The following is a 27,643-nucleotide window of genomic DNA, read 5'->3' as shown; positions in this document are numbered from 1 at the left end:
GGCAATTAGGCAAGAAAAAGACATAAAAGGCATCCGAATTAGAGAAGGAGTAGAGCTATCCCTATTTGCAGAAGACATGATATTATATATTTAAAACCCCCTAAAGATGCCACCAGGAACTGTTAAAACTAGTAAATAAATTCAGTAAAGTTCTAGGATACAAAATCAATACACAAAAATCAGTTGTGTTTTTATATAGTAATAACAAGCTATCAGAAAGAGCAATTAAGAAAACCATCCCATTTACAGTTTCATCAAAAAGAATAAAATCCCTAGAAATAAATTTTAACCAAGGAGGTGAAAGACCTATACACTGCAAATGATAAGACATTAGGGACAGAAACTGACAGACACAAATAAATGGAAAGATATTTTATGCTCATGAATAGGAAGAATGAATATTATTAAAAAGATAATACTACCCAAAGTAATCTACAGATTCACTGCAGTCCCTATCAAAATTCCAATGGCATTTTTCACAGAAATAGAATAAATAATTCAAAAATTTGTGTGGAACCACAAAAGACCCCCAATAGCCAAGCAATCTTGAAAGAAGAACAAATCTGGAGTCATCATACTTCCTGATTTAAAACTATATTACAAAGGTATAGTAATCAGAAGAGTATGATATTGGCATAAAAATAGACACTTAGATCAGTGGATCAGAATAGGGAACCTAGAAATAAACCCACAAATACACGGTCAGTTAATTTATGACAAAGAAGCTGAGAACATACAATGAGGAATGGATTGTCTTTTCAATACATGGTTTTGGGAAAACTGAACATGCAAAAGAATGAAACTGGATCCCTGTCTTACATGATACACAACTCAAAATGGATTAAAGACTTGAATGTAATACCTGAAACCATAAAACTCCTAGAAGAAAACATAGGGGCTAAGCTTCTTGACATCAGTCTTACGATGACTTTTTGGATTTGACACCAAAAGCAAAGGCAACAAGAGCAAAAGTAAACAAGTGAGACTACGTCAAACTAAAAATTTCTGCACAGAAAAATAAACCATTAACAAAATTAAAAGGCCACTTACCAAATGAGAGAAAATATTTGCTAATCATATATTTGAAAAGGGGTTAATATCCAAAATATAAAGAGAACTCATATAACTCAATAGCAGAAAACCAAACAGTCTGATTTAAAAATGGGTAGAGAAACTAAATAGACATTTCCAAAGAAGACATACAGATACCCAACAGGTACATGAAAAGGTGTTCAACTTCACTAATAATCGGGGAAATACAAATCAAACCACAATGAGATATCACTTCACAGCTGTTAGAATGGCTATTATCAAAAAGGTGAGAGATAACAAGTATTGGAGAGTATGTGAGGACAACAAGTGTACCTTCGTGCACTGTTGGTGGGAATGTAAATTGATGCAGCCACTACAGAAAACAGTATGGAGGTTCCTCAAAAACTTACAAATAGAACTACTGTATGATCCAGCAATTCTACTTCTGGGTATTTTTCCAAAGAAAACAAAAACACCAACTTAAAAAGAAATATGCACCCCCATGTTCATTGCAGCATTATTTACAATAGCCTAGATATGGAAACAACCTAAGTGTCCATTGATAGATGAATGGATAAAGAAAATGTGGTGTGGGGTGGGGTGTGTGTGTGTGTGTGTGTCTAGGTTTAGATTATTTGAACAATCGATCATCGTGACTTTATTACTGATGTCTTTTGCTGTTGTTAGGGAGCATTCCTGTTGGCACCTACAGAATCTGACTTGTTTACTGTTGCATCAGTACTTAGATCAGCAAAGTGTCTTTTCTAGCCTCTAACTCAGCTAATGAGCACAGAAAGGCAGACTTCATGTCCAGAGGATAATCAAAGGAGCTTTATATGACAGACTGAAACGTTCAGTTCCAAAGCCAAGTTAAAAATTCTTTATTGTTTCAGCCATGAATAACAAAAATCTTAAGACTATTCAGTGACCCCGGGCTGAATAACCAGGACATATAAGAGGGAACCTTGTGCTGTTGATGGGGCTATGAAATCAAGTCTTTGAGATGGAGTTGAAGGGCTGATGAATAAAAGTCTCCAATCTATGAGGCTGTGATTCTTAAGCCTGCCACAGGTGATGCACTTGGCTCTGTGCGTGGCTTATTTTCAGCCACATTAAGTGGCAGTGTGCCCACCAGTCACATTGACATCAGCAGCAGTGTAGGAGCAGACGCCAAGTCATGAATATTTTTTTAAATTATTTATTTATTTTGGCTGCACCAGGTCTCCCTTTTTTTTTTTTTTCAGTTGCAGCATGCGGGCTTCTTAGTTGCGGCATGCATGCGGGATCTAGTTCCCAGACCAGGAATCAAACCCGGGCCCCCAGCACTGGGAGCGCAGAGTCTTACCCACTGGACCACCACCAAGTCCCTCAAGCCAGGAATATTAAAGTCACCAAAACTATACATTTTTTAAAATATCAAAGATAAGAACAGAGGATGTGTCTGAGGTAGTCCACCCTCAGGGAATTTTCATTCAAGAAACATGATCATTATCTTTATATAAATTTAAGTAAATCCTACATTCAAATATTTCTTAGTGCTTTGAATGCAGTGTTTCTTATTCATATATTTAATCCTGTCAAAGCTAGTTTGCTATAAAGAGATTTCTTGACTGAATGCATTTCAGTATTCCTAGGCTTTTACTGCTGGGAGGCATCTATTGGGGGTACAAACTATAATTGCTTATACAGTAAATGATTTGTTGAAACATCAGGGATGCTAAACTATGCATGTTATGCACTTAAGTGAACTCAGCTGCCATACATAAGAATTAAAGCTACTCAGGAAATAAATAATTTTTCTCTGAGGTTTACAGTTCTTTCAAGTCAGCACTTCAGTAGTTGACTGGTATCTTAGCTTGGACTGTCATAAATTATCAAAGGCTAGGTGGATCAAACAACAGAAATTTATTTTTTAACAGTTTTGGAGACTGGAAGTCCAAGATCAAGGTCTTGGCTGATTTGGTTTCTAGTGAGAACTATCTTCCTGGCTTTCTTGCTATGTTCTCAGATGTATGCACACAGGGTATGGCGTGTTGAGGGAGTGGGAAGGGGGTTGGTGGGGAAAGCGAGAGCCCTCTGGTGTCTCTACTTATAAGGACACTAATCCTATCAGATCAGGGCCCCACCCTTTTGACCTCATTTAACCTTATTACTTCCTTAAAGGCACAGCCTCACTGGAGGTTAGGGCTTCAACATATGAGTTTGGGGGGAACACAGACAGAAGGCAAGCTACCCTTAACTTTATGGCAGCTGGGTGGAACTTTCACATATAATTGGGAGAATTGACTTGATATTGTCATAATTGATATTTAAAAGATGGGAGTAGACATATCACAGATTAATGTGAGGTTGCTTTCATATACCTAATTGAGTAATATCAATAGCATTCTTTTGTGTGTGAGCTAATTAACTTTAAAAACACTACTATGTCATTTATTCCCACCACACTCCTAGTAACCATTTGTTGAACATTTAGCATACGACAGATGCTGGCTAAAATGTTTGTATTCATTAATCTGCATGATAACTGTGTTAGGTAGGTAGTATTTTACCCTCTTTATGGTGGTCTAGAGAAGTAAATGACTTGCCAAGTTCTCAGGGATTGTTATGGCAGAGGCCTTGTTTTAACTCTGTTTGGCTATCTCAGAGCTTGTGCCCTTTCCTTACATCACCTTATCTGATAAAGAGGAGCTGCCCTGGGATTCCTCTACCTTGGGATTCTGGGCTGTTTCACTTTCTTCCTATTAACTGGGCATTTATAGCCATAAGACCACGCTATTCACCATATGCTTAGTACTGAAAACACTATCTACTGAAATTCAAGAGAAGTTTTAAAAAGAAATATGTTCAAGGAACCACTTTGGGAGCTGTAGCTGTGTATAACTGAAATGTTAGTATCAAAGTAACTTGGGTCAGGCTGTAGGGCAATCAAGCTGAGCCTGAATGCCCTGATAGTCACATTCAAGTAGACCTGATTGTAAAGTTTTGGTGCTTTATTTTTCACTTGTGGAGTTTGAGTTAATGCCATCTTAAAAATTTACATTAGTTCTTTCCAGTATATGGAGGTGTTTCAGGGCCATAATGCTGGGGCATGGGAATTCACATCAGAGTTTACCAACAGCTATCTGTTGAGCAGGAAGTGTCAAATGAACTTCATACAAACATGAAGTTGGCAGGTGCCAGAGCAGATGCTAGCCATGGGCATGAATATGGACTTCTACATGATTTAGGACAGGAAGTGGCAAGATAAAAATATATTAGAGGGCTTCACTGGTGGTGCAGTGGTTGAGAGTCCGCCTGCCGATGCAGGGGACACGGGTTTGTGCCCCGCTCCAGGAGGATCCCACATGCCACGGAGTGGCTGGGCCCGTGAGCCATGGCCGCTGAGCCTGCACGTCCGGAGCCTTGCTCCACAACGGGAGAGGCCACAACAGTGAGAGGCCCACGTACCACAAAAAAAAAAAAAAAATTAGGCTGCTTTGTAGTCTTGTCATTTGAGTTGTTTTTTGATCAGGAGAGTTATGTTATAAAAGGCAGCTCCTAGATTTGGCAGAAGAGTGATGAAGAGGATGGCCAGAGTCTTCATTCACATAACTTGAGGCCAACACCATATCCTTCAACCAGAGCATAAGCTCCTTCAGGGCAGGACTGGGTCAAATGCTATAATGGTGGATGTAGTGAGAGACACAGGAATAATTTTCCTGAATTGAATGGTAGAGTCCAGTTAATAAATTCTTTCAGATCTTTGGAAAATCTGGCAGAAAGCCCTCTCATCAATATTTGATGAGAAAACCTTGCAGCTAGTTCTACAAAGATTACCAGAAAGGTGAAGTTCACAAAAAGAAAGGAAATCAAAAGCTTGAAACATTTTCTTTCACATCCACTGTGCTGTTGTTGGCATTTCTTTGCTTCCCTGGTTGAAGCAGAGTGGACTTATCCTGTGTTACTGGCACCACCTGGGAAGTGAAATGGTTCTGAGGACTGTTTACTTGTAGGTTGCAGATGGAAAGGGAAGGACCTGAAAGAATAACTTTACCTGTGCTATTACACCAGAAGTGAGAGGCCAGTAGATGTCAGCATAAAGACACGATCCTCCTGATTTCTGTTTCACCCAGATGAAAAGATTGGGTCCTGTTGCTCATATAAACAAGAGCAGGGGGAGCTTCCTCCCTCTCCAGATGCCTGATTCTCCCTCTAGGGATGTGGCAGCCCTTACGACTATTTGCGGAAGAATCATCTCATGCCCTTGGAAATCACCTGTCCACCCTCCCATACACATGACAAGCCCCCACTCTTAGGATTCTTATTCTGCATTTCTGGAGTAGCGTCTTGGATTTTGCATTTTTAATAATCTCTAAAGGTCATTCTGATGCACAGCCAGGGTTGAGAACTAATGTCTGAAGGAGTAGTAACAAATACATGACTTTGCTTCCAAGCATGCTTGTTGTATCTAAATGTGTCCTTGGATTTTACTCTGTCTTATGAAATCTATTTGTTGATTTATTGTCACTGTTTCATTTATTAGTTCATCTATAATTTGCAGAGTCTGCTATGCCCCAGGAATTGTGCTAAGTGCAGCTAAGGAGGCTACCCCTAAGTGTGGCAGGGGAGATAATAAGCAACAAGTAATTTCAGTATAAAGGGACAGCTCTGATAGAGATAAACTCAGCAGTGAAGAGGAGCTCTTAACCTAGGGAACACAGGCATGGCACAACTAAAATGTGGGGACGAGAGGGCAGGGAGGAAAGCCCAGGCAGGCATGGGTGCCCTTGTCCTTGGTGCTGAACCCTCTCTTCCCTGGCTGAGGTAAAGAAGTTTTCCCTAATATCTGGTTTCTGATGATTTCTCTACTACCTCTGCCACTAATTCTGAACCAGATGAGGAAAGGGGTAGAAAAAATGAAGGAACCCAGATGTAAGCAGATTAAAGAGGTTATTGAAGAAGAGACAGCCACTGAGTTATTGAGTTGGTGATGTGGAGTTTGGGGGAGAAGGGAGCAGAGATTTCAAATAATTAATTCCCAAGAAGAAAGTTTCTCCTCTGGAGAGGTAAGATCTCCAGTACTTTCTACAATGCTATACTTAAGAAAGCACAGGCTTTCCGGAAGTGATCATGATCTGAAATGAGTCTTGAAATTCGCCTCTAGGTGGAGAGGACCTGAGAGGCATTCGGGGAGAGAAAGCAATAGTAACAAAAAAAGAAAAAAACTTGTTTAAGGACCCACACATAACTTAAAATAGCAAGAACATATAGTGTGATAGCACGATATAATGGTGAAGATGTAGCTAAGAGTTATGTCATGGATAGTCTTGTATGTGTATATTATTTCATTTGATAGTGTCCCAGAAGTCTCTAAATTATGGCTAATTTAGAAAATGTACAGAAGTATTAGGAAAAAAAGTCATCCATGATCTCCAATGTAAAGAGGACCAAGTTTAGCCTTTGGTATATTTTCTTCCACTCTCTCCTTCTAGTCTCTCTATTTTATATATATATATATATATATATATATATATATATATATATATATATATATATGTATATATCGTATATACTATATACACTATACACTAAACTATATATGTGTGTATAGAGAGAGACTAGAAGAAAAATATATATACTCACATATACCCACAGTATCTATATATTCCTATAATGTATATATGGAGATAAACGAATATAAAAAGGAGTTGTGGTATTCATCTGCTGAAATAAAGACTGAGAATGAGATTTAAGAAATGTTCCTAAGACATGTGCACATTAGTTACCATTGTGAGACTTAACCGGAATTTCCACACTGCTGCTGACCAATGTTGTCCTACATGAAATACTGTCTGTCTGTGTGGACCTGTCTTGGAGCTGGATGATTGCTTCTAATTGTCCTTCACCCCAAAGAGTCTTCATGGTTTTGAGCTGACTTGGCCATTCTGAATCTACAGGGATATTAGGAAGTTTCAGGAGCCTTGTGAGAGTCTGTTGTGTGAAGGGCTATAAATTGGAGAGAACTGAATACAGTATAGTTATGTATATGCTGGAATACTGCCACCACTAAAAGTCATGTTTCCAAATGATATTTAATGACACGGGCATGGCTCACACTCACTTCCCCTTCCTCGGCACACAGGAAGGCCAAATTTCCTAGACTCCGCTTACGTTATACTGAGATCATGTGTTTGGATTCTGATCAATATTGGTAAAAGCAGTATTGCCCTTAGATCTGAATGGGACAAGCCTCTACCTGTCTCTGAGCATAGAGAGCCCTGCATATTATAAACACGTGGAAAATAAATATTAAAGGATACATACAAGGTCAGCCAGCTAGTAAATGGAAGAATTGGGATTAGAATCTAGGCAGTCTGGCTCTAGGATCTGTGCTTTGAACCATTCCTCTTTCCACCTTTGCTACATGTATAATTATGCCTTAAAAATACCCCTATTATGAATGGTTATATTTGTGGGGTGAAAGAATAGGGATTTGGTATTTTTTTCTTTATGTGTTTCTCTACGTTTTAATCCTCTACAATGAGAAAACATTTATAAGAAAAAGTAATACATGTATCACTATTTTAAAAAAGGAAGATTTCGCTCCATCCCACCCCCCTGGCATTTGAATAAGCAAATGTCAAGCATATTTTTTTCACTAAGGACTTCATTTTGGATTGATTCAGCCATCCAGCCCCTAGGTTCTTACCCCTAGGTTCTTCATGACATTTTTCTTGTAAATTCCATATATGTGTGTTAGCATATGGTATTTGTCTTTCTCTTTCTGACTTACTTCACTCTGTATGACAGACTCTAGGTCTATCCACCTCATTACAAATAGCTCAATTTCATTTCTTTTTATGGCTGAGTAATATTCCATTGTATATATGTGCCACATCTTCTTTATCCATTCATCCAATAATGGACACTTAGGTTTGTCTCCATCTCCGGGCTATTGTAAATAGAGCTGCAATGAACATTTTGGTACATGACTATTTTTGAATTATGGTTTTCTCAGGGTATATGCCCAATAGTGGGACTGCTGGGTCATATGGTAGTTCTATTTGTAGTTTTTTAAGGAACCTCCATACTGTTCTCCACAGTGGCTGTATCAATTTACACTCCCACCAACAGTGCAAGAGGGTTCCCTTTTCTTCACAGCCTCTGCAGCATTTATTGTTTGTAGATTTTTTGATGTTGGCCATTCTGACTGGTGTGAGATAATATCTCATTGTAGTTTTGATTTGCATTTCTCTAATGATTAATGAAGTTGAGCATTCTTTCATGTGTTTGTTGGCAATCTGTATATCTTCTTTGGAGAAACGTCTGTTTAGGTCTTCTGCCCATTGTTGGATTGGGTTATTTGGTTTTTTGTTATTGAGCTGCATGAGCTGCTTATAAATTTTGGAGATTAATCCTTTGTCAGTTGCTTCATTTGCAAATATTTTCTCCCATTCTGAGGGTTGTCCTTTGGTCTTGTTTATGGTTTCCTTTGCTGTGCAAAAGCTTTGAAGTTTCATTAGGTCCCATTTGTTTATTTTTGTTTTTATTTCCATTTCTCTAGGAGGTGGGTCAAAAAGGATCTTGCTGTGATTTATGTCACAGAGTGTTCTGCCTATGTTTTCCTCTAAGAGTTTGATAGTTTCTGGCCTTACATTTAGGTCTTTAATCCATTTTGAGCTTATTTTTGTGTATGGTGTTAGGGAGTGATCTAATCTCATACTTTTACATGTACCTGTCCAGTTTTCCCAGCACCACTTATTGAAGAGGCTGTCCTTTCTCCTCTGTACATTCCTGCCTCCTTTATCAAAGATAAGGTGACCATATGTGTGTGGGTTTATCTCTGGGCTTTCTATCCTGTTCCTTTGATCTTTCTGTTTTTGTGCCAGTACCATACTGCCTTGATTACTGTAGCTTTGTAGTATAGTCTGAAGTCAGGGAGCCTGATTCCTCCAGCTCCGTTTTTTGTTCTCAACATTGCTTTGGCTCTTCGGGGTCTTTTGTGTTTCCATACAAATTGTGAAATTTTTTGTTCTAGTTCTGTGAAAAATACCAGTGGTAGTCTGATAGGTAGGGATTCCATTGAATCTGTAGATTGCTTTGGGTAGTAGAGTCATTTTCACAATGTTGATTCTTCCAATCCAAGAACATGGTATATCTCTTCATCTATTTGTATCATCTTTAATTTCTTTCATCAGTGTCTTATAATTTTCTGCATACAGGTCTTTTGTCTTCTTAGGTAGGTTTATTCCTAGATATTTTTGTTGCAGTGGTAAATGGGAGTGTTTTCTTGATTTCACTTTCAGATTTTTCATCATTAGTGTATAGGAATGCCAGAGATTGCTGTGCATTAATTTTGTATCCTGCTACTTTACCAAATTCATTGATTAGCTCTAGTAGTTTTCTGGTAGCTTCTTTAGGATTCTCTATGTATAGTATCATGTCATCTGCAAACAGTGACAGCTTTACTTCTTCTTTTCCCATTTGGATTCCTTTTATTTCCTTTTCTTCTTTAATTGCTGTGGCTAAAACTTCCAAAACTATGTTGAATAAGAGTGGTGAGAGTGAGCAACCTTGTCTTGTTCCTGATCTTAGTGGAAATGCTTTCAGTTTTTCACCATTGAGGACGATGTTGGCTGTGGGTTTGTCATAAACGGCCTTTATTATGTTCAGGAAAGTTCCCTCTATGCCTACTTTCTGCAGGGTTTTTATCATAAATCGGTGTTGAATTTTGTCAAAAGCTTCCTCTGCATCTATTGAGATGATCATATGGATTTTCTCTTTCAATTTGTTAATGTGGTATATCACATTGATTGTTTTGCGTATATTGAACAATCCTTGCATTCCTGGAATAAACCCCACTTGATCATGGTGTATGATCCTTTTAATGTGCTATTGGATTCTGTTTGCTAGTATTTTGTTGAGGATTTTTGCATCTGTGTTCATCAGTGATATTGGCCTGTAGTTTTCTTTCTTTGTGGCATCCTTGCCTGGTTTTGGTATCAAGGTGACGGTGGCCTCGTAGAATGAGTTTGGGAGTGTTCCTCCCTCTGCTATATTTTGGAAGAGTTTGAGGATAGGTGTTAGCTCTTCTCTAAATGTTTGATAGAAGTCGCCTGTGAAGCCATCTGGTCCTGGGCTTTTGTTTGTTGGAAGATTTTAAATCACAGTTTCAATTTCAGTACTTGTGACTGGTCTGTTCATATTTTCTATTTCTTCCTGATTCAGTCTTGGCAGGTTGTGCATTTCTAAGAATTTGTCCATTTCTTCCAGGTTGTCCATTTTATTGGCATAGAGTTGCTTGTAGTAATCTCTCATGATCTTTTGTATTTCTGCAGTGTCAGTTGTTACTTCCCCTTTTTCATTTCTAATTCTATTGATTTGAGTCTTCTCCCTTTTTTTCTTGATGAGTCTGGCTAATGGTTTATCAATTTTGTTTATCTTCTCAAAGAACCAGCTTTTAGTTTTATTGATCTTTGCTATTGTTACCTTCATTTCTTCTTCATTTATTTCTGATCTGATATTTATGATTTCTTTCCTTCTGCTAACTTTGGGTTTTTTTGTTCTTCTTTCTCTAATTGCTTTAGGTGCAAGGTTGGGTTGTTTATTCGAGATGTTTCCTGTTTCTTAAAGTAGGATTCTATTGCTATAAACTTCCCTCTTAGAACTGCTTTTGCTGCATCCCATAGATTTTGGGTTGTCGTGTCTCCATTGTCATTTGTTTCTAGGAATTTTTTGATTTCCTCTTTGATTTCTTCAGTGATCACTTCGTTATTAAGTAGTGTATTGTTTAGCCTCCATGTGTTTGTATTTTTTACAGATCTTTTCCTGTAATTGATATCTAGTCTCATAGTGTTGTGGTCAGAAAAGATACTTGAAACAATTTCAATTTTCTTAAATTTACCAAGGCTTGACTTGTGACCCAAGATATGATCTATGCTGGAGAATGTTCCATGAACACTTGAGAAAAATGTGTATTCTGTTGTTTTTGGATGGAATGTCCTATAAATATCAATTAAGTCCATCTTGTTTAATGTATCATTTAAAGCTTGTGTTTCCTTATTTATTTTCTTTTTGGATGATCTGTCCATTGGTGAAAGTGGGGTGTTAAAGTCCCCTACTATGAATGTGTTACTGTCGATTTCCCCTTTTATGGCTGTTACTATTTGCCTTATGTATTGAGGTGCTCCTATGTTGGGTATATAAATATTTACAATTGTTATATCTTCTTCTTGGATCGATCTCTTGATCATTATGTAGTGTCCTTCTTTGTCTCGTCTAATAGTCTTTATTTTAAAGTCTATTTTGTCTGATATGAGAATTGCTACTCCAGTTTTCTTTTGGTTTCCATTTGCATGAAATATCTTTTTCCATCCCCTTACTTTCAGTCTGTATGTGTCTCTAGGTCTGAAGTGGGTCTCTTGTAGACAGCAAATATATGGGTCTTGTTTTTGTATCCATTCAGCCAATCTGTGTCTTTTGGTGGGAGCATTTAATCCATTTACATTTAAGGTAATTATCGATATGTATGTTCCTGTTCCCATTTTCTTAATTGTTTTGGGTTCGTTATTTTAGGTCTTTTCCTTCTCTTGTGTTTCTTGCCTAGAGAAGTTCCTTTAGCAGTTGTTGTAGAGCTGGTTTGGTGGTGCTGAACTCTCTCAGCTTTTGCTTGTCTGTAAAGGTTTTAATTTCTCCATCAAATCTGAATGAGATCCTTGCTGGGTAGAGTAATCTTGGTTGCAGGTTTTTCTCCTTCATCACTTTAAATATGTCCTGCCAGTCCCTTCTGCCTTGCAGAGTTTCTGCTGAACGATCAGCTGTTAATCTTATGGGGATTCCCTTGTGTGTTATTTGTTGATTTTCCCTTGCTGCTTTTAATATGTTTTCTTTGTATTTAATTTTTGACAGTTTGATTAATATGTGTCTTGGCATATTTCTCCTTGGATTTATCCTGTATGGGACTCTCTGTGCTTCCTGGACTTGATTAACTGTTTCCCATATTAGGGAAGTTTTCAACTATAATCTCTTCAAATATTTTCTCAGTCCCTTTCTTCTTCTCTTCTTCTTCTGGAACCCCTATAATTCGAATGTTGGTGCGTTTAATGTTGTCCCAGAGGTCTCTGAGACTGTCCTCAGTTCTTTTCATTCTTTTTTCTTTATTCTGCTCTGCAGTAGTTATTTCCACTATTTTATCTTCCAGGTCACTTATCCGTTCTCTGCCTCAGTTATTCTGCTATTGATCCCATCTAGAGTATTTTTCATTTCATTTATTGTGTTGTTCATCGTTGTTTGTTTCATCTTTAGTTCTTCTAGGTCCTTGTTAAATGTTTCTTGCATTTTGTCCATTCTATTTCCAAGATTTTGGATCATCTTTACTATCATTATTCTGAATTCTTTTTCAGGTAGACTGCCTATTTCCTCTTCATTTGTTAGGTCTGGTGGGTTTTTATCTTGCTCCTTCATCTGCTGTGTTTTTTTTTGTCTTCTCATTTTGCTTATATTACTGTGTTTGGGGTCTCCTTTTCGCAGGCTGCAGGTTCGTAGTTCCCGTTGTTTTTTGTGTCTGTCCTCCAGTGGCTAAGGTTGGTTCAGTGGGTTGTGTAGGCTTCCTGGTGGAGGGGACTAGTGCCTGTGTTCTGGTGGATGAGGCTGGATCTTGTCTTTCTGGTGGGCAGGTCCACGTCTGGTGGTGTGTTTTGGGGTGTCTGTGGACTTATTATGATTTTAGGCAGCCTCTCTGCTAATGGTTGGGGTTATGTTCCTGTCTTGCTAGTTGTTTGGCATAGGGTGTCCAGCACTGTAGCTTGCTGGTCGTTGAGTGAAGCTGGGTGCTGGTGTTGAGATGGAGATCTCTGGGAGATTTTCGCCATTTGGTATTATGTGGAGCTGGGAGGTCTCTTGTGGACCAGTGTCCTGAATTTGGCTCTCCCACCTCAGATGCACAGCACTGACTCCTGGCTGCAGCACCAAGAGCCTTTCATCCACACGGAAAAAGAGGAAAAGGGGAAAAAATCATAAATCTTGCTCTGAAAGTCCACCTTCTCAATTTGGGATGATTCGTTTTCTATTCATGTATTCCACAGCTGCAGGGTACATCAAGTTGACTGTGGAGATTTAATCCACTGCTCCTGAGGCTGCTGAGAGAGATTTCCCTTTCTCTTCTTTGTTCGCACAGCTCCCAGGGGCTCAGTTTTGGATTTGGCCCCGCCTCTGTGTGTAGGTCGCAGGAGGGCGTCTGTTCTTCACTCAGACAGGACGGGGTTAAAGGAGCCGCTGATTCGGGGGCTCTGACTCACTCAGGCCGGGGGGAGGGAGGGGCACCCCAGTGGATGTTTTGTTTAAACAAAGAAACCCCAAATCAGAATCCCTTTGGTTTATATGAAGAGCTACCCAGGGTAGCAAACAATCACATTTACAACGAATGTGTGCATCTGGTTGACTTGCCCGCAGCAATTCCATCAGGAGGTGATTCTAATACCACAGGCAGGAAGGGCAGTCACAGCACAGAGTTGGCCTATTGCCATGGGCCTTACAGATATTTTCTCATTGAATCCTTTCAATCCCCTGCAATAAGCATCACTAACCCAATTTTACAGATGAGGAAAAGACATTCAGAATTTATCAAGAGAAGGGACAATGTATTACTGAGGAATAGGGAGTTTTGTCATTAGTCAGGAAGAATGGAAGGGGCTTGTGGCATTTTGGAATATCTGCCTCAGAGTCAGGGTGAGGATAAGACAAAAGAATTAAGCCAGGCCTGGCCCGTTCCTCCATCCCTGGATTCCCTCAGTGATCAGTGCTCTAATTATCAGATTAATGGTGTCAGTGAATTGGAGACCTTCACACAGTGGATTTACTCCCAGACTGAATCATAATAAATATAATAAATTATATATATTATTATATATTAATATATTATATTATATATATTATTATATACATAATAATTTATATAATAAATTATTATAGCTTATTGTGACAGGAGCAGAGAGAATCAATCAATACCAGAATTTAATTTCCCACCCATGCCTAACTAGAGATGTTCATTCTGGGTAGATATTTTACCGGAAACTCCATCCACCCTTTCAAAAAAGTGAAGTGAAGGGATGTTTTGTTTCTGCAGCTTTAACAAGCACATACACAGCAAGAAGGAAATGCTTTCTTTACTTCTTGGCTGCTCTTTCCTGAACGCACACCAGCCTGAGCCCAGCCAGCTGTGGAGACACAAGCAAGGGGTGGTCTCTCCCTCTAGAATATGTCTCAACAGTATGGAGGGAACAGAGACCTTATGCAACAATGTAAATAAAAATGAACACTAAAGAAAATCCCTCTTCTTTACGCTCTTGATCTCCACTGTCCTAAAGCAGACATATAAGGAGATCAAGAGAAGGCATTAGCCTTAGCAGCAAGATTTCCTTTGAACTGACTAAAATCTGAATTGAAAGAAACTCTTGGAATCGCTCCTTTTTTTGAGTTTGTGTAATTGAGTTTGCTTGGAATTCACAAAGTTACCGCGTTTAAATAACTTAAAATTCCTCTAGGAAAAAAAAAGGTGTTTGGGACTTCCCTGGTGGTCCAGTGGTTAAGACTCCAAGCTTCCATTGCAGGAGGACCAGGTTCGATCCCTGGTTGGGGAACTAAGATCCTGCATGCTGTGCAGTGCAGCCACAAATAGAATACAAAGAAGAGACAGAATAAAATAACATAGAAAATTCCTCTTGAACATCATTTCCCTGGCAACTGTAATAAGCTTTTAATTACTTTTCCGTAGCCAGAAGCCTCAGTTCTGACACTGTAACCGAGAACACTTTTTCCAGAAGTGGGACAGGATTCCAAGTAGAGAATCCCACTCGCGAGTGTAGTTTGTTTTTTTTCTGTGCATGTGCTACAAGGCCAGGACTGTTGGCAGCAGCTCCCGGGCAGAGGTGACCTTCAATGCAGATCTTTTAGTGCTTGTTTACTAGTTGCGTTTTGAGGCACTGGAAGCTCTTTAATGGCCTGGGGAGACCAAGTCACTCTTCCTTCTCGTGGTGTGTGGCCAAGGGTTCATTCTCCATGTATAAATGGCAGCTGGGAGGGCTTGGGGATGTGAGCATGTTAGCCATTCCAGTGAAGCCAAAGCTGATGCCCATGTCATTGGCTCTAACTCTGCTGGGTTCCTGTCTGAGGCAAGGATGCTCCCTGGGGAAACGGGTTCAAATAGCTACTGGATGATTCATCCCCACTGAGAAAACTTACTTCCTCTTGTGCTTCCTTTCTCCTCAGCTACCCTGCCCAGCCCTTCTGGGTCTCTTGACTCTGCAAAAGCGAAGGCTGAGTCTGTGGCCTAGGCTGCCTCAGTCCCCAGCCTGCGGTCCTCGGGGATGACTCAGAGAATGGCTTTCTACAGGATGCTGCTGCTGCCACATCCTCTCTGCGTTCAGGATGATCTTCTCTAGGTGAGCGAAGTAGGATGAAGGGCTTGCCTAGGAAGCCTGGTCCTTACAGGCAGCAGGCCAGAATCAAAATATATCGAACACATACTGAACATTCACTGTGTTCCAGGCACGGGTTCTCTTCTCATCTGAATCTTCATTCGTCCTAGGAGGTAAGTACTATTTTGGTCCTCACTTTACAGATGAGAGAATGGAGGTTCAGAAAGGTTAAGTGATTTGCTTGGGGTCACAGAGCTCATCCGTAGCAGAACTCATCTGAGGCCAGGCAGTTATCTCCAGCAGCTGCCTTGTTGGAGGAATGAAAATGTGAGCACACAGATCCGATCTCTCCTGGCAGAAGCCCAGGTTTCCAGGTCCGACAAACCCAGCCCTGCTTACTCAGTATCCCTTGGATGTACTGCACATATTTTTATCCTTTCACACTGGTCCTCAGCCTCACCATGCCACACTTGTTATCTTTGCTTAGAATCCCTTTTCTCTTCCAGTTTGTATCCTACAAAGATTCCAGGGCTCCGCCACAGTCCCACATCTGCTAGGAAGCCTTTCCTGACTTCTGTAGTCCATTAGCCTATTTTCACTAAGCTATAAGTATATGATCCTTAGATCCATAGATTCTGTCTATATTCTAATTCCATTCTGTCTATATTCTAATTTCCTATTGTCCCCTCATTTATGAGAAAAAAACACTTCATCTTTGTACTTCAACTGTAAGCTCCAGAAGGGCAGGGACAGTGTCTTTCCCTTCTTTTATCAGCACAGCACTGTGTGCACATGGAGGGCTCCCTGAGTCCTTACTGACTGTAAAGAGTGGCATAAAAGGAACAGCTCCAAGGACGAGGCATACATTTTAAATTATGTCCAACTGTATGCAGGATCTGTCCACATATTTTACCACGGGAGTTTGTAAATATAACATTGATCTTTTAGGTTCATTGCTGCAAATATGTAATCAGGAATGTAGATGTCAGGGAAGCTTTAGACTTATTAGCTTCATAGTCAGCAACTCAGTTCAACATGGGACCCATAACTTCCGTCAGTTGTGTTCATCTTAAATGAAGGATAGATTCAAATGGAACGGAGTTATGAACGTGTGACTTTTGAATATCAACACTTACATAATTATTGGTTTGCAATGAGGTTTTAATCCTCAAGGTACTCAAGGTGAAAAATCAACATGGTTCCCATCAGGACCAATTATTTGTTAGCTACCAAAGCCAAAGCCAGACTTGACCTTTATGTTCATTTCACCCTCACTTCACATCCTGAACCTAATTTCCTCATCTGAAAATGAATGTGGATGATGATTCCAACACTGAGATTTTCTGATTCTAGATGAACAAGTTCTTACATCCCTTTCTGCTCCTTCCTTATTCCACAAGGAGGTAATGTAAAGAGGAATGTTTCTGTTGGGTTGATCCTCTTTCACCCAAAGGATTAACAATGTATGCAAGGCGTCAGGCTCATGCCGGGGAATAAATATAAAAAAGAATTTAAATATTTCAAGACTGGGATTAAGTTCTGAAAATGGATCTACTAGAATATTTTAGCCTAAGGACATGAAATGTATCACTTTGTGCTGTGAGGCGTGGTAAGCCAGTGTGTTCCTGGGAAGAAAAACCACAAATTAGAAAAGGAATTCCAAATCCATGTGTCTGCAGGAATTTAAGGAAAAAAATCACATACTATTCGTTTTATTTGTGCAATAAATTATGCTTGCTCTTTAGCACTTATAAAATAAGGCTAATGCTTTACTCAGTGAATTAAACTCTGATTTTTGTTTTCATGGGCTATGCAAGTAAGAATACATAGGAATGGGATTATTTATTAAGGACGGTCAACTCAAATTTTTCAAATAAATGCAAATCAGAGGTCAAAAGACCAATGGTAACAGCCATCATCCCAAACAGATTTCGGCATAAAGTAAGAATGAACCCCCCCCACCCCAGTTCCTGAAGCCAGCTGGGTTGGCAGAAATCATAGCTATCTAAATACATACGACTTTTGGTTGCTTCCAGAAAATGCTGACAAACTAAAATTAGCAGCAACATGGAACATCTACTTCACTGCATGATCACTACTTGTAAGTTAAGAAGGAAAATAAGATTCTGACTATTCTGATGAGTATATAGCATTTTAATTTTGTGTAAAAAATTTGGGGGGGGGGTCACATTCTTGGCTTTGCTGAATAAACAAAGTCGGGAAAAGAGGGGCTGCATGTCGAAGAATTCACTAAGGCTTAATGAACAAGAGCTCTTTGGGGATGCCTTAAGAGTCTTAGTGTACCATTTCCTCCCTTGTACCATTAACTTTTTCAATCCTTCAGAAATCAATAATCAGGGAACTCTTCCGTAATTTAAATCCACGTTTCTTCCAAAGAGGGCTCAGATTACAGCACCATGAAATAATCTTACAAAGATATCACAGAAATGTATTTTTCACTATGTGTTAACAAAACCTTTTTGTTTTTAAATCTTGAAAGCCTGAGAGAAATTCTGAAAAATGAAAAAGCAGAATAGCCATAAATATTTGAAGACATTAAAATCTCACCAATTAAATTCCCCATTACATTTAATAACATAAGCTTTAAAAGAGTCACTTTATCTATAGGCCAATCTACTTTACCAATGTACTTTTTTTAATACTTTCTGTAAGCTTTTATTATTGCTTATTACTATATTTTATTGAGGTATAGTTGATTTATAATATTATATAAATTTCAGTGATTCACAATTTTTAAAGGTTATACTCCATTTATAGTTATTATAAAACATCGGCTCTATTCCCTGTGCTATACAATATATCCTTGTAGCTTATTCATTTTATACATAGTAGTTAGTACTTCTTACTCCCCCTACCCCTATCTTGTCTTTCCTCACCAATGTACTTTTAAATCCACTGTTGACCTTCTGAAAGGCCATCAGTCAGTATAGGACTATAAAAGCTGATAGAAGAGATGCAGATAACGATCAAATATAATAAAAATGAAAATACAAGATGATGATGAAGAAGAAAAAGAACCGGAAACACAAGAGGGTGATCAGTTACCGCCTGGGACTCTCGTCAGATGAACATCTGCATGAAGTCTCCTTGCCTCCTGCCTTGGTCGAACCCATTTGTACGTGGTCCCGTCGCCCTGGTGGTCCCATCCCCATGGTGCCCCAGGCCTTCTGTGTCCACTCTGCCTCAGTGACAGTGGGCCACCTGCACTCTCACGGTCCTGACTGGAAGCAGAAAATGCACCAACCAGATTCGTCTTTCCCTCCCCAGTGAGACCTTGGAACGCTTCACGGTAGGCTTTCCCAAATTCTGTGTTTGTTTTCGTAATATTGCAGGGGTGAGTAAATCTCTTGTGAGTCCCAACAGTGCTCCTGGAAATCTCAGAATAACTAAGTGATTCGTAGGATAACTGAGTATTAGGAGTGGAAGGATCTTAGGGTGACCCAGGGGGTGACACATTTCTTTGCTTTAAAGAAAGATGAAGCTCTGGGAATCCAGCCAAGCTCTGAGACTTGCCAGACCGTGTGCCCTGGCGAGGCCTTGTACTCGTGTGCCCTGACCCTGCACAGTCACTGCTTTACCTTATGCTGCCCCCAAATGCGGCTCTTCTCTTTGGAGTGGACCCCCAACTCCTTTGGTCCCCCCAAATGCAAGTCCTTTGCAGAAGATCCAGGAGCTGGTGAGCAGAGGCAGATCTGGGAAGCCTGCAAGTGGCCAAGTTCCACGGAAGTGCCACAGGGCGGGAGTGAAGGCCTCCTCCTCCAGGGTGGCCCCCAGAGCTTTGGGTCTGCAGGTCTAAGAAGGAGAAGCATCACCTGGGGGCTAACACAAAGATGTCTTCTCAAGACATTTGTCAGGGGAGGATTCCAACGCCCAACTTCACTGTTGCAAGATTTTCATTGTCCATCAACATGGACAAGAACCACAAGGTACAGTAAAACCCAACTGGACAAGCTGCAGATCGAGGTGCATTAGGGCAGACCCAGGAAGGACAGACAGCAGCTGAATTCTGGATACCCACATCCTCCTCTTAAGAACAGCTGTATCTGCCGATGGCCACCCTTCTTTGGGAGGGCGCCCTGGAAGAGACAACCGATTTCCCCGGGGAAACTCACAGATAAGCTCGGACTTGTCTTTCAGTGGGTCCAGCCTTCCTACATCCACGCAGAGCAGCATCCACCATTCGTGATGCAAGAATGGCTGAGCAGAGTGTGTTTAGAAACAGTAAGACAGGTGGTGAAAATGTGAGCAAGTGTATCTCTGCCAGTCAAATTCACTGAGTGATCCAGAGAGGTGAAGTAACTTGTCCAGGGTGGCAAAGCAAGTTAACTTTGGTCTGAGACTGAAACCCAAGGTTCCATTACAATACAAATCAATACCAATGTTTGTTACTATAAATGTTATGCCTAAGTTCTAGTTACATTTAATATTTTTGTTCAAAATGGCAGTTACTTTGGAATGCCGTACTTTTATCCTGCATTCTGTTGAAACAAAGTTCTTTAAGGAATAAAGCTCTCTACCCAGACTGAGTCCCTAAAGGACACAGGTTCCTCCAGGGTGCTTCCTACAAGACCTACGATGGACAACATGGGTACCAGGACCTCCCGGGCATTGACCTACAGCCCACACTCACAGCGATGCAGACACACAGAGGCCTCCTGTGACCCTTTCAAGTCAGAGATGAACGCTTCTAATGGAAAGTGACACTGTTGACCTTGAGCAGCTCCAGACATGCAAACTTAGTAAGAAAACCTACCAGGAAGAAGTGGGAAGGAAGCCCCTGCCCTGGGCCGGTCCGAGTCCAGCAGCCCTGGCAACTGCGAGCCCCTGCACACCTCCCTTCCCCTGACGGGGTCCGCTGGCACCTGCGGGATGATCTGTTTTCGGTGCAGAAGTGCTGGGAAGACTCGGTGTTCGGGGGCTGCCAGTCATGACCTGCATGCACGTGTGTGCAGGGGCCTTCCTTGCAACCCACAGAGCTTAAAATACGAATCCCAAATTAGTCCTTCAGTGTCCTTTTCCCATTTCACTCCAGGGTGTGTTCCCTACTTCCTTCTCTTTTTCAACAAGGTTAGGGGCTCCCTGGTTGGCCTTTCAGGAGACCATCCATGTCTCCATGATCCATCCAACGGGAGTCTTGAGACGCTGACTCCACTGAAGCCAAGGGGGCTGAAGGGATCACAGATGAAACAGGGCATTGCTACACAAGTGGCGAGCTCTGCTAGGCCTCCAGGAGGCCCCAGTCCTTCTGAGGATCACTCAGCACCTACCGAACACATAACAACACTTCTCCACTGCTCTTGAAAAGAACTGGTTCACTCAGCATCCACAAACCCTGTTCAATTTTATCTCAGTGTCATATTCAAAAAATGCAGCAGGAAGGTAGGCACTATTTGTTCTCTGTATCCATTTATCTAACAATAAGTACCTACAATGAACTAGGAATTATATTTTATTATTTAAAAAATTCAAAGCTGTAAAATACAGCCCCAGGTGAGAGGTTACCAAAAGCAGCCTGAAAGGATCAGAGTCGCTCACTCCCAAAATTCTGCTCTGCAGCTCAGCTGAGGATCAAAACCCCCAGACCCAAGGGAAAGCCCAAGATGGAGATGGTCTTGCCAAAGGCCAAAAGGAGAGGCTCGGGAAGCCAGCCAGCCCGGGAGAGGAGCCAGACGATGGCCTCAGGCAGCGCATAAGGCACAGGGCACGTCGGGGATCTTGGTAGGACCTCCCACCTTGCCCTCCAATTTGGTTTTAAATCCCTGACTTCTTTCTCTTCTCCCAGTTTAAAAAGAAAAAAAAGCCAAAAAGGAAAAATTCATTGAGATACTTTCATTTGTTAAGTCAAATCTAAACTTAAAGTCAGTAAATTGTGTGGTTTTCTTCATCCTTCATTAATGATGAAAACTGTCCATTCAAAAACTACACTAAGACAATGTGTTCCTAAATAGCAATACAGCTTTAATTGTAGGGCATGAATCACCTTGCAAACAAATTACATCACGATGATTTATCAATAGGTACTGTACTGGTTGTTGTCGGGTGTTTTTTTGGCAAACTTAGAACAAACCAGAGAACAAAATGTAAGTCTCCATCATCATGTAGAAAAATAAAACAAACCTAAAGTATCTACCTTCGTGTCAAGTGATTCACACTGCAAAAGTAAAACTGAAATCTACACTTACAGCAGAGTTTTAAAAATCCTTAGTGTAAGAAACATAACCAATTAATACAGATCAATGCTCATTTATATGGAAAATTTTCCTATACAGAGGTAGAGTCCAGTGCACAGGGCTAAAACAATATTCATAGTCTAAACAAGACTGAATCAGGTTTTACGGAACCCACTTTCAGTTATCAGACTGTATGTACATACATACAATAAATAGACTATACAATTTTTTAAGTAGTTTAATAAACTCCATAAAATAATAGCAGATGCATTGAAATATTTACATAATTCAATTTTCAAATCTCTCTCATTCAAATAAAAGGGATAAAAATAAGATGTCTGCTTTAAAGGCAGCAGAACCTCTTTCCTGAAATGGATGTTGGGTAAAATACGATACTTTACATGGGAGGAACTAATTTGAGAGGTATTCGTATTCAGTTAAGAAAATATGTTGTCCCTTTTTAAGCTATATAGATTAGGGAATATAAAATGATACTTTCTATATGTTTAGGTCTCTATTTCAAATTCTAAATCCAACTCTTACTTGACGAGAGAAGCTGATTCTGGAACCCATACAGAGTGTATCAACACAATTATAATGGAAAGATAATTAACTTTTCATATTCTGCTTGTTTGCTTTTGAAAGTTTAAGCCAGAAAGAATTTGACAGTATTTCTGGCCCAAACAGTTCCATTTACACATGATACAAATTTCACAGAACCTGACTAGTATTGGCTTGGTGTTCTTGGGATGCTGGGTGTTTCCGAGTCCCTCCCATTAAGCAAAGCATGTCTCATCTGGAGCAGGCATGTCTGGGGAACAGGTGGATGAGTTTAGGGCACAGACTAATAACCTAAGATTCCAAAGTTTTCCAAGCTCACACAGGAGGAAGGTGAAACACAGATTTCTGCTGCCATTTGCCTCAAAGACCTGATGAAGAAGAAACTTAGAAACCTCTGTCATTTGTGACCCAAGAAAATGTGCAAACCCCAAAGCACTGTATGCTTCACTGACCCAGATTCTTAAGACTGACGTGGTATTCTATCGTTAACCCTTTAATTTTACTTGCTGTAACAGATTTTTATCCAGCCCATAAGGAAATGAGGGATAGTCAGAAACGAAAAGAGGTGGTCATAATTAATGACGCATAAACCTTCACAGTTTAATTTTGTATAACTTCACTAAGCACCCACAATGAAAATGCAAGTTGAGTTTTTTATTCAATCATTCTGTGAAAAATACCTCAGTAAATAGGAACATTTTGCCCTTCAATGATCTTCCACGGGAATACCCACCCCCACCCCCGTTTTTTTAAATTTTAGATTTTTAAAAAATTTTATACAAATAGACTAACTTTGATTTAAAGTAAACATATAAAAATTGAGAGGAATATTGCTTGCACAATGGACGTGGAAGTAGAGGAGGGGGTGGGCAGGGGGAGGAAGGGCTCCCACGCGGGCCGCGGGGGTGCAGCCTCCACCAGGACGTCAGGGCAGAGAGAAACCACCGCAGGACCAGAAGGCACAAGCACCCATGTGATCTAGAATGTTCCCGGGGGGAAGAGTCGGGGGAAAGGGCTACGTTTGGTTCAGCACTACAGTCAAGTTGATTCTGCCACTGTGGAGAAAACCGGCTAAAATAAAGGTGCACAGAAAAGTGACAAGTGCTCCCCCTGGAGAGGAAGAAAGCTCAGAAGACAGCTCGCAGGAGTTGTGCAGAGAGAAACAGCCAGTACTATTTATTTGGATGTCTGTGCCATGGTGGGTACAAACTATATTCTCTGCTCTGTGGGACCAAAACCAAAACAGAAGAAAACAAACAAAAATCCCCCCCCCCCAAACCCCCGAGAAGCAGCAAGAAGGAATGCAAGAAGTCTTACGGGACATACTCATCCAGGTGGGGCGGTGAACGCGGCGTGTGACTTGAATGCACATCCAACTTCGTCACCTACGCCGGGCTTTCCTGTCGGTTCCGGCTACTGACCGACGGTGGGGGGGCTTAGGAAATGGCCAAGCCGCTTTCCGTGCCTCTAGCCGACTTCCTTTCCCTTCCCTTCCTCCTCCAGGGTTAGAGTCTTTCCTCCACGAAGGAAGCGCTGTTCCGGGGCTGGGGAAGGCTGGACTGGATCCCACGGTACCGACTTCGCGTCCTCGGAGCCCTGCTGCGCGTGCGCGTGGCGCGGAGGCGCTCATCAAGGCAGCCTGGCGGAGCTATGAATTTTAAAAAAAGGAAAAGAGAAACAAAACCAAACCACCCCAAGACTGTCTTTTCTCGAACTAAAGGAGAAACAGGGATGGCACGGCCTCCAGCGGGGACGCCCACGGTTAGGAGATGATGGCCGGGGACCACCTGGGCAGAGTCAGATTGTCAGCACTCGCTGACCGCTTCCTCGTGGGTCTTCGCAGGTCCTTGTACTTATCCTCGCAGAGGCGGGAGATGGCCTGGGGGCAGAGGGGAGGTAATCAGGTCAGCCGGGAGCCAGCGCCCTCGCCCTGGCCGGCCCTCGGCACCGAGGACACTCGGGATGAAGGTGCAGAGGGCCTCTGCACCTCCTCTGAAGGAGGGCTCTAACCCGTGAGCCTCCTTGTCCCCACACTTTCAGCCGTCAAAGTCGGATGGGAAGAGCTGGGTGCACGTGCAAAGCTGAGCTACACACAAGTGTAAGACACAAGAGTCACACAGCTTATCAGTGATGGCCCAGAACCCAGGCCAAGACCACAGGGGCTGGCCCTGGCTCTAACTGGGCTGTGGAGAAAATACTTTGAAAAAATGAAAAATAAAAAGGCAGAATCAAACTTTTTCGGATTCCCAATCGGTAGGGTCATCTGGTAACTTTTTCCTTATAAAAGTGCATGCTGGGAACACTCTTTTTGTGGGTACATTTTTTAAAAAACGGGTTTTTAAAAAACTTCTTTGACTTAAAAAACAATCAGTGCACATTAAGTAAAAACCGCCATTAATAAGGTTATTAAAAATATGAGGTTGTACAAATTAAATCCAGGGCACCTCGTCCTTATTTTACGACACGCAGTATCAGGAACTGCCGTGAGCACACAGCTCAGTCGGCAGCAGTGCACCCGCCGGGCACCGACACCTCTTACCTCCAGCTTATGGGCCCTCTCCCTGCTAAGGGGCTCCAAGGGGAAGCTCAGGTTGTTGGCTTCCGCCAGAGAACGAAGATCAAAATAATACTTGGCATAAACACTGGAGGGCACGTTGATGTTGAACTGGAGCAATTCGAGGAACTGTCGCTCCAGCTCGTTCCTGCAGAGAAAGCCACAAACGCACAGCTCAGCCATTGTCCCCACCTGTGGCCGCCTGGGCAGGCTGCTGGACACAGCCAAGTCCACCTGGTCCAGTGACCGGAAGGATGAGTCCTGATTAACTGGGATGATCACCAGAAAGTGCTTAAGGGCGATCCTGACACAGACTGAGAACATCTGTGCACACGCGCTCACACACACACACACACACACACACACGGCAGGCTCTGGCCTCACCTTTCCGCGTGAGCACTGGCTCAAACAGGGCAGAAGATGCAGTCGAGCGCTGTCAAGTGGAGTCCAGTGAGGGCGGACAGCAGCCTGGAGGACAGCAGCCTGGAGGACAGGCCTCCCCAAGACCCAAGACCCAGAGGACTGCCCTTCCCGGGAGGAGAGGTGAGGACGCGCTGACCGGCGTTCCTCCGTACCACGGGAGGAGGAGCGGTTCCCCAGCCCCAGTGCACACCCATCACCTGCAGGGCATGTGAGGACCCCCTGCTGGGCCCACCCATCTGATCCGGCAGGTCTGGGTGGGCCCGAGAACGTGCATCTCTAACACTCCTGCGAGCTGCCGCTGCTGGTCCTGTCCACCCCCTCAGGACTACTCAGCGACAGCCCCTGGTCCACAAGGGTGCCAACCAGCTGTATGAAGACGAACCAGGGCGGCCAGAATGCATCTGAAAACTTCCCTGTCATCAGGCCTACTTCTCGGTAGTTACTGCCGGGGGAGAAGCGTCCTCAGCGACAGGTCTGTCTGGGAGCACTGCTCCAGGGCCACCTCTCCAGGCAGCACCTCGGGATCACTTCTGTCCTTTATCACAGTCTCCCCTCCTTGTCTCCTCGGAGCCAGAAACCGTGACATCTGATGGTGCAGCCTGGCCCCAGCTCAGCACCTGACATGAGGTTGGTGCTCCATAATTCCTGTTACTGAAAGGAGCGCACCAAGCTCAGCCTGGGCGGAGGGATCCAGGGAAGGCTTCCGGGAAGTGAGAGCTGAACTGAGCCCCGGAAGCGACCAGCTCCAGCGGGGAGGAGCCAGGTGGGGGGCGGGCTGCTCCGGGGGGGGGGGCGGGGGGGGAGGGGGCGGGGCAGCTTGTCTGCTCCCGGCCAGGGGCCCCATCTAGCCATCCGAGCCCGTCTAGCGCTGCTATGACAACGGGGGCGGGAGCACTGAGGCGGCAGGGTGGCTAGTTCCCCGACGGAAGCTCCCAGGCAGATCAGAAGCGAGAAACCTCAGCAAGTCGTTATCGAAGGCCTGAGCGCCTCAGAGGGAGGAACCAAGACGTCGCATTCAGGTCATTTAATCGGAGGGGCTGCTTCGATGCAGCTTCGAGAAAGGAGTAAAGCCCCAAATGTGTGTGTTGTGCTAAACTTTACACTTTTCATGACTTGTATTTATGGCTCCTTTCAGTGAGATTTAATAAGAGGTCATCCTGTGAAATACTGGAACCCAGGTAAAATCTTAAGTGTCAAAAATACGCTAAGGCAGAAGTGTTCTCCTGGGCAACCTGGGAGCTGCCTGTGGACAGACTGCCACCCGGTGGCTAAGAGGTGCCACTGCAGATCCCATTCTCCAATGCCGGCAAGTTTTTAGTATAAATGTTAAGAGAACTAGTCAGCTAGCTATTCCTGCCCCAAATGGTATCTAGACACCACTGCCTCTTGTTGAGGGTATAACTAGGATTAAAGTCAAGAGGAATCTTGTTTTGAACAAGGTGGCAGTTTCCCAGGGTTCCTTAGGGAAAAAACAGCCTGAATATTGAGTGTTTTCTTGAACAGAATGTTTAAGTTTGGGGGAAATAAAGATTTTAGAGCTTCTGTGTTTTCCAACTAAGGCAAGATTTAGAAAATAAAAATAATTCCCCAAATCTGAATTTCCAAACGGCAGAAGTACATCCTCCAGGGACATCTGACAGCTTGTTATGTGATAAATCATCAAAAAACTAACAGTGATGCAGAGAGAACGCGCTTGATGGATTTACTGCCCCGAAGGGGATAATTATAAGGAAATAGTTCTGATGTAAAACTTTATAATAAATAAATTCAGGTCAATAAACAAAAAAAATTTAAGAAATATTTGTTATGTTAGATCAACACTGTAAAGAAACCCAACTGAACTGATGCCATTTAGCAACTTGCAAATGGGGTTCTAAAATGGAGTAAAGAGAGTTGTTTTCATCACCTAATGGCCTGTCGGCTTTTGTAGAAAAATGGGCTCACTTTAAAGACCAGCCAACAAGCAGCAATCCCATTTCTGGGCATAGATCCCAACGAACGGAGAGCAGGGCCTCTGGGAGGTATCTGCACACCCGTGTTCATATTCACGACAGTGTTATTCACAGCAGCTCAAAGGTGGAAGCAACCTACTTACGGTCTGGATGACAGTTATCTTAGTAACTGTTTTCACCTTGAAATGTAATCAAGAATTTTTAAAAATATGCTCATTTTATTTTTCTTGCTGTCAAAAACTTCATATTTGTCTTACTTTTTATGATAAAGAATGACATGTAGGAAGGAGTCATACAGGTATGCAGCAGGAAAAGGCTCTGGCAAAAGACCCAAAACACAAACAGGAGCTCCCAGGGCAGCACAAAAATGGGGTGCCCAGCGAACCAGCAACCGGAAGAGGGGGGGTAGGGTGGGGAGGAGCCCGCACTGGTCACTGGGTCCAGGGACCTGTATGTGGACCGGGACACAGTGGAACCTGCTCCAGCTCAGAGCTTCCTCAAGGAAGCCAAACAAGACGAGAAAAATATTAGCAA

The 27,643-nt window shown here is 42.1% G+C and overlaps 1 protein-coding gene and 1 long non-coding RNA gene across 4 annotated transcripts in view; one reads left to right on the top strand and one right to left on the bottom strand.

The window, feature by feature from the left end:
- The window catches only part of LOC117203686 (uncharacterized), a 36,442-nt gene extending 12,999 nt beyond the window's left edge, over positions 1-23,443 (top strand). For 2 of the 3 annotated variants that reach the window (XR_007475634.1, XR_004486553.2), the window contains exons 2-4: positions 15,280-15,452; positions 15,559-15,601; positions 17,465-18,972. This is a non-coding gene — a long non-coding RNA (uncharacterized LOC117203686). Of the gene's footprint in view, positions 1-15,279; positions 15,453-15,558; positions 15,602-17,464; positions 18,973-21,005 lie in introns of those variants that run through there. The other variant, XR_007475635.1, reaches the window with a different exon arrangement.
- CCNY (cyclin Y) overlaps positions 22,814-27,643 on the bottom strand; it is a 126,964-nt gene continuing 122,134 nt past the window's right edge. The window contains exons 9-10 of the mRNA XM_004275887.3: positions 24,720-24,882; positions 22,814-24,059 (exon numbers count right to left, since the gene is read on the bottom strand). Of these exons, the coding sequence (XP_004275935.1) occupies positions 23,943-24,059; positions 24,720-24,882 (280 nt within the window). The 3' untranslated portion in view covers positions 22,814-23,942. The remainder of the gene's footprint in view (positions 24,060-24,719; positions 24,883-27,643) is intronic.

This window comes from Orcinus orca, chromosome 2, assembly GCF_937001465.1.
Source record: "Orcinus orca chromosome 2, mOrcOrc1.1, whole genome shotgun sequence".
Classification (NCBI taxonomy): Eukaryota; Metazoa; Chordata; class Mammalia; order Artiodactyla; family Delphinidae; genus Orcinus; species Orcinus orca.
The sequence above is the reverse complement of the archived record's forward strand: the minus strand, read 5'-3'. Positions and strand labels throughout refer to the sequence as shown.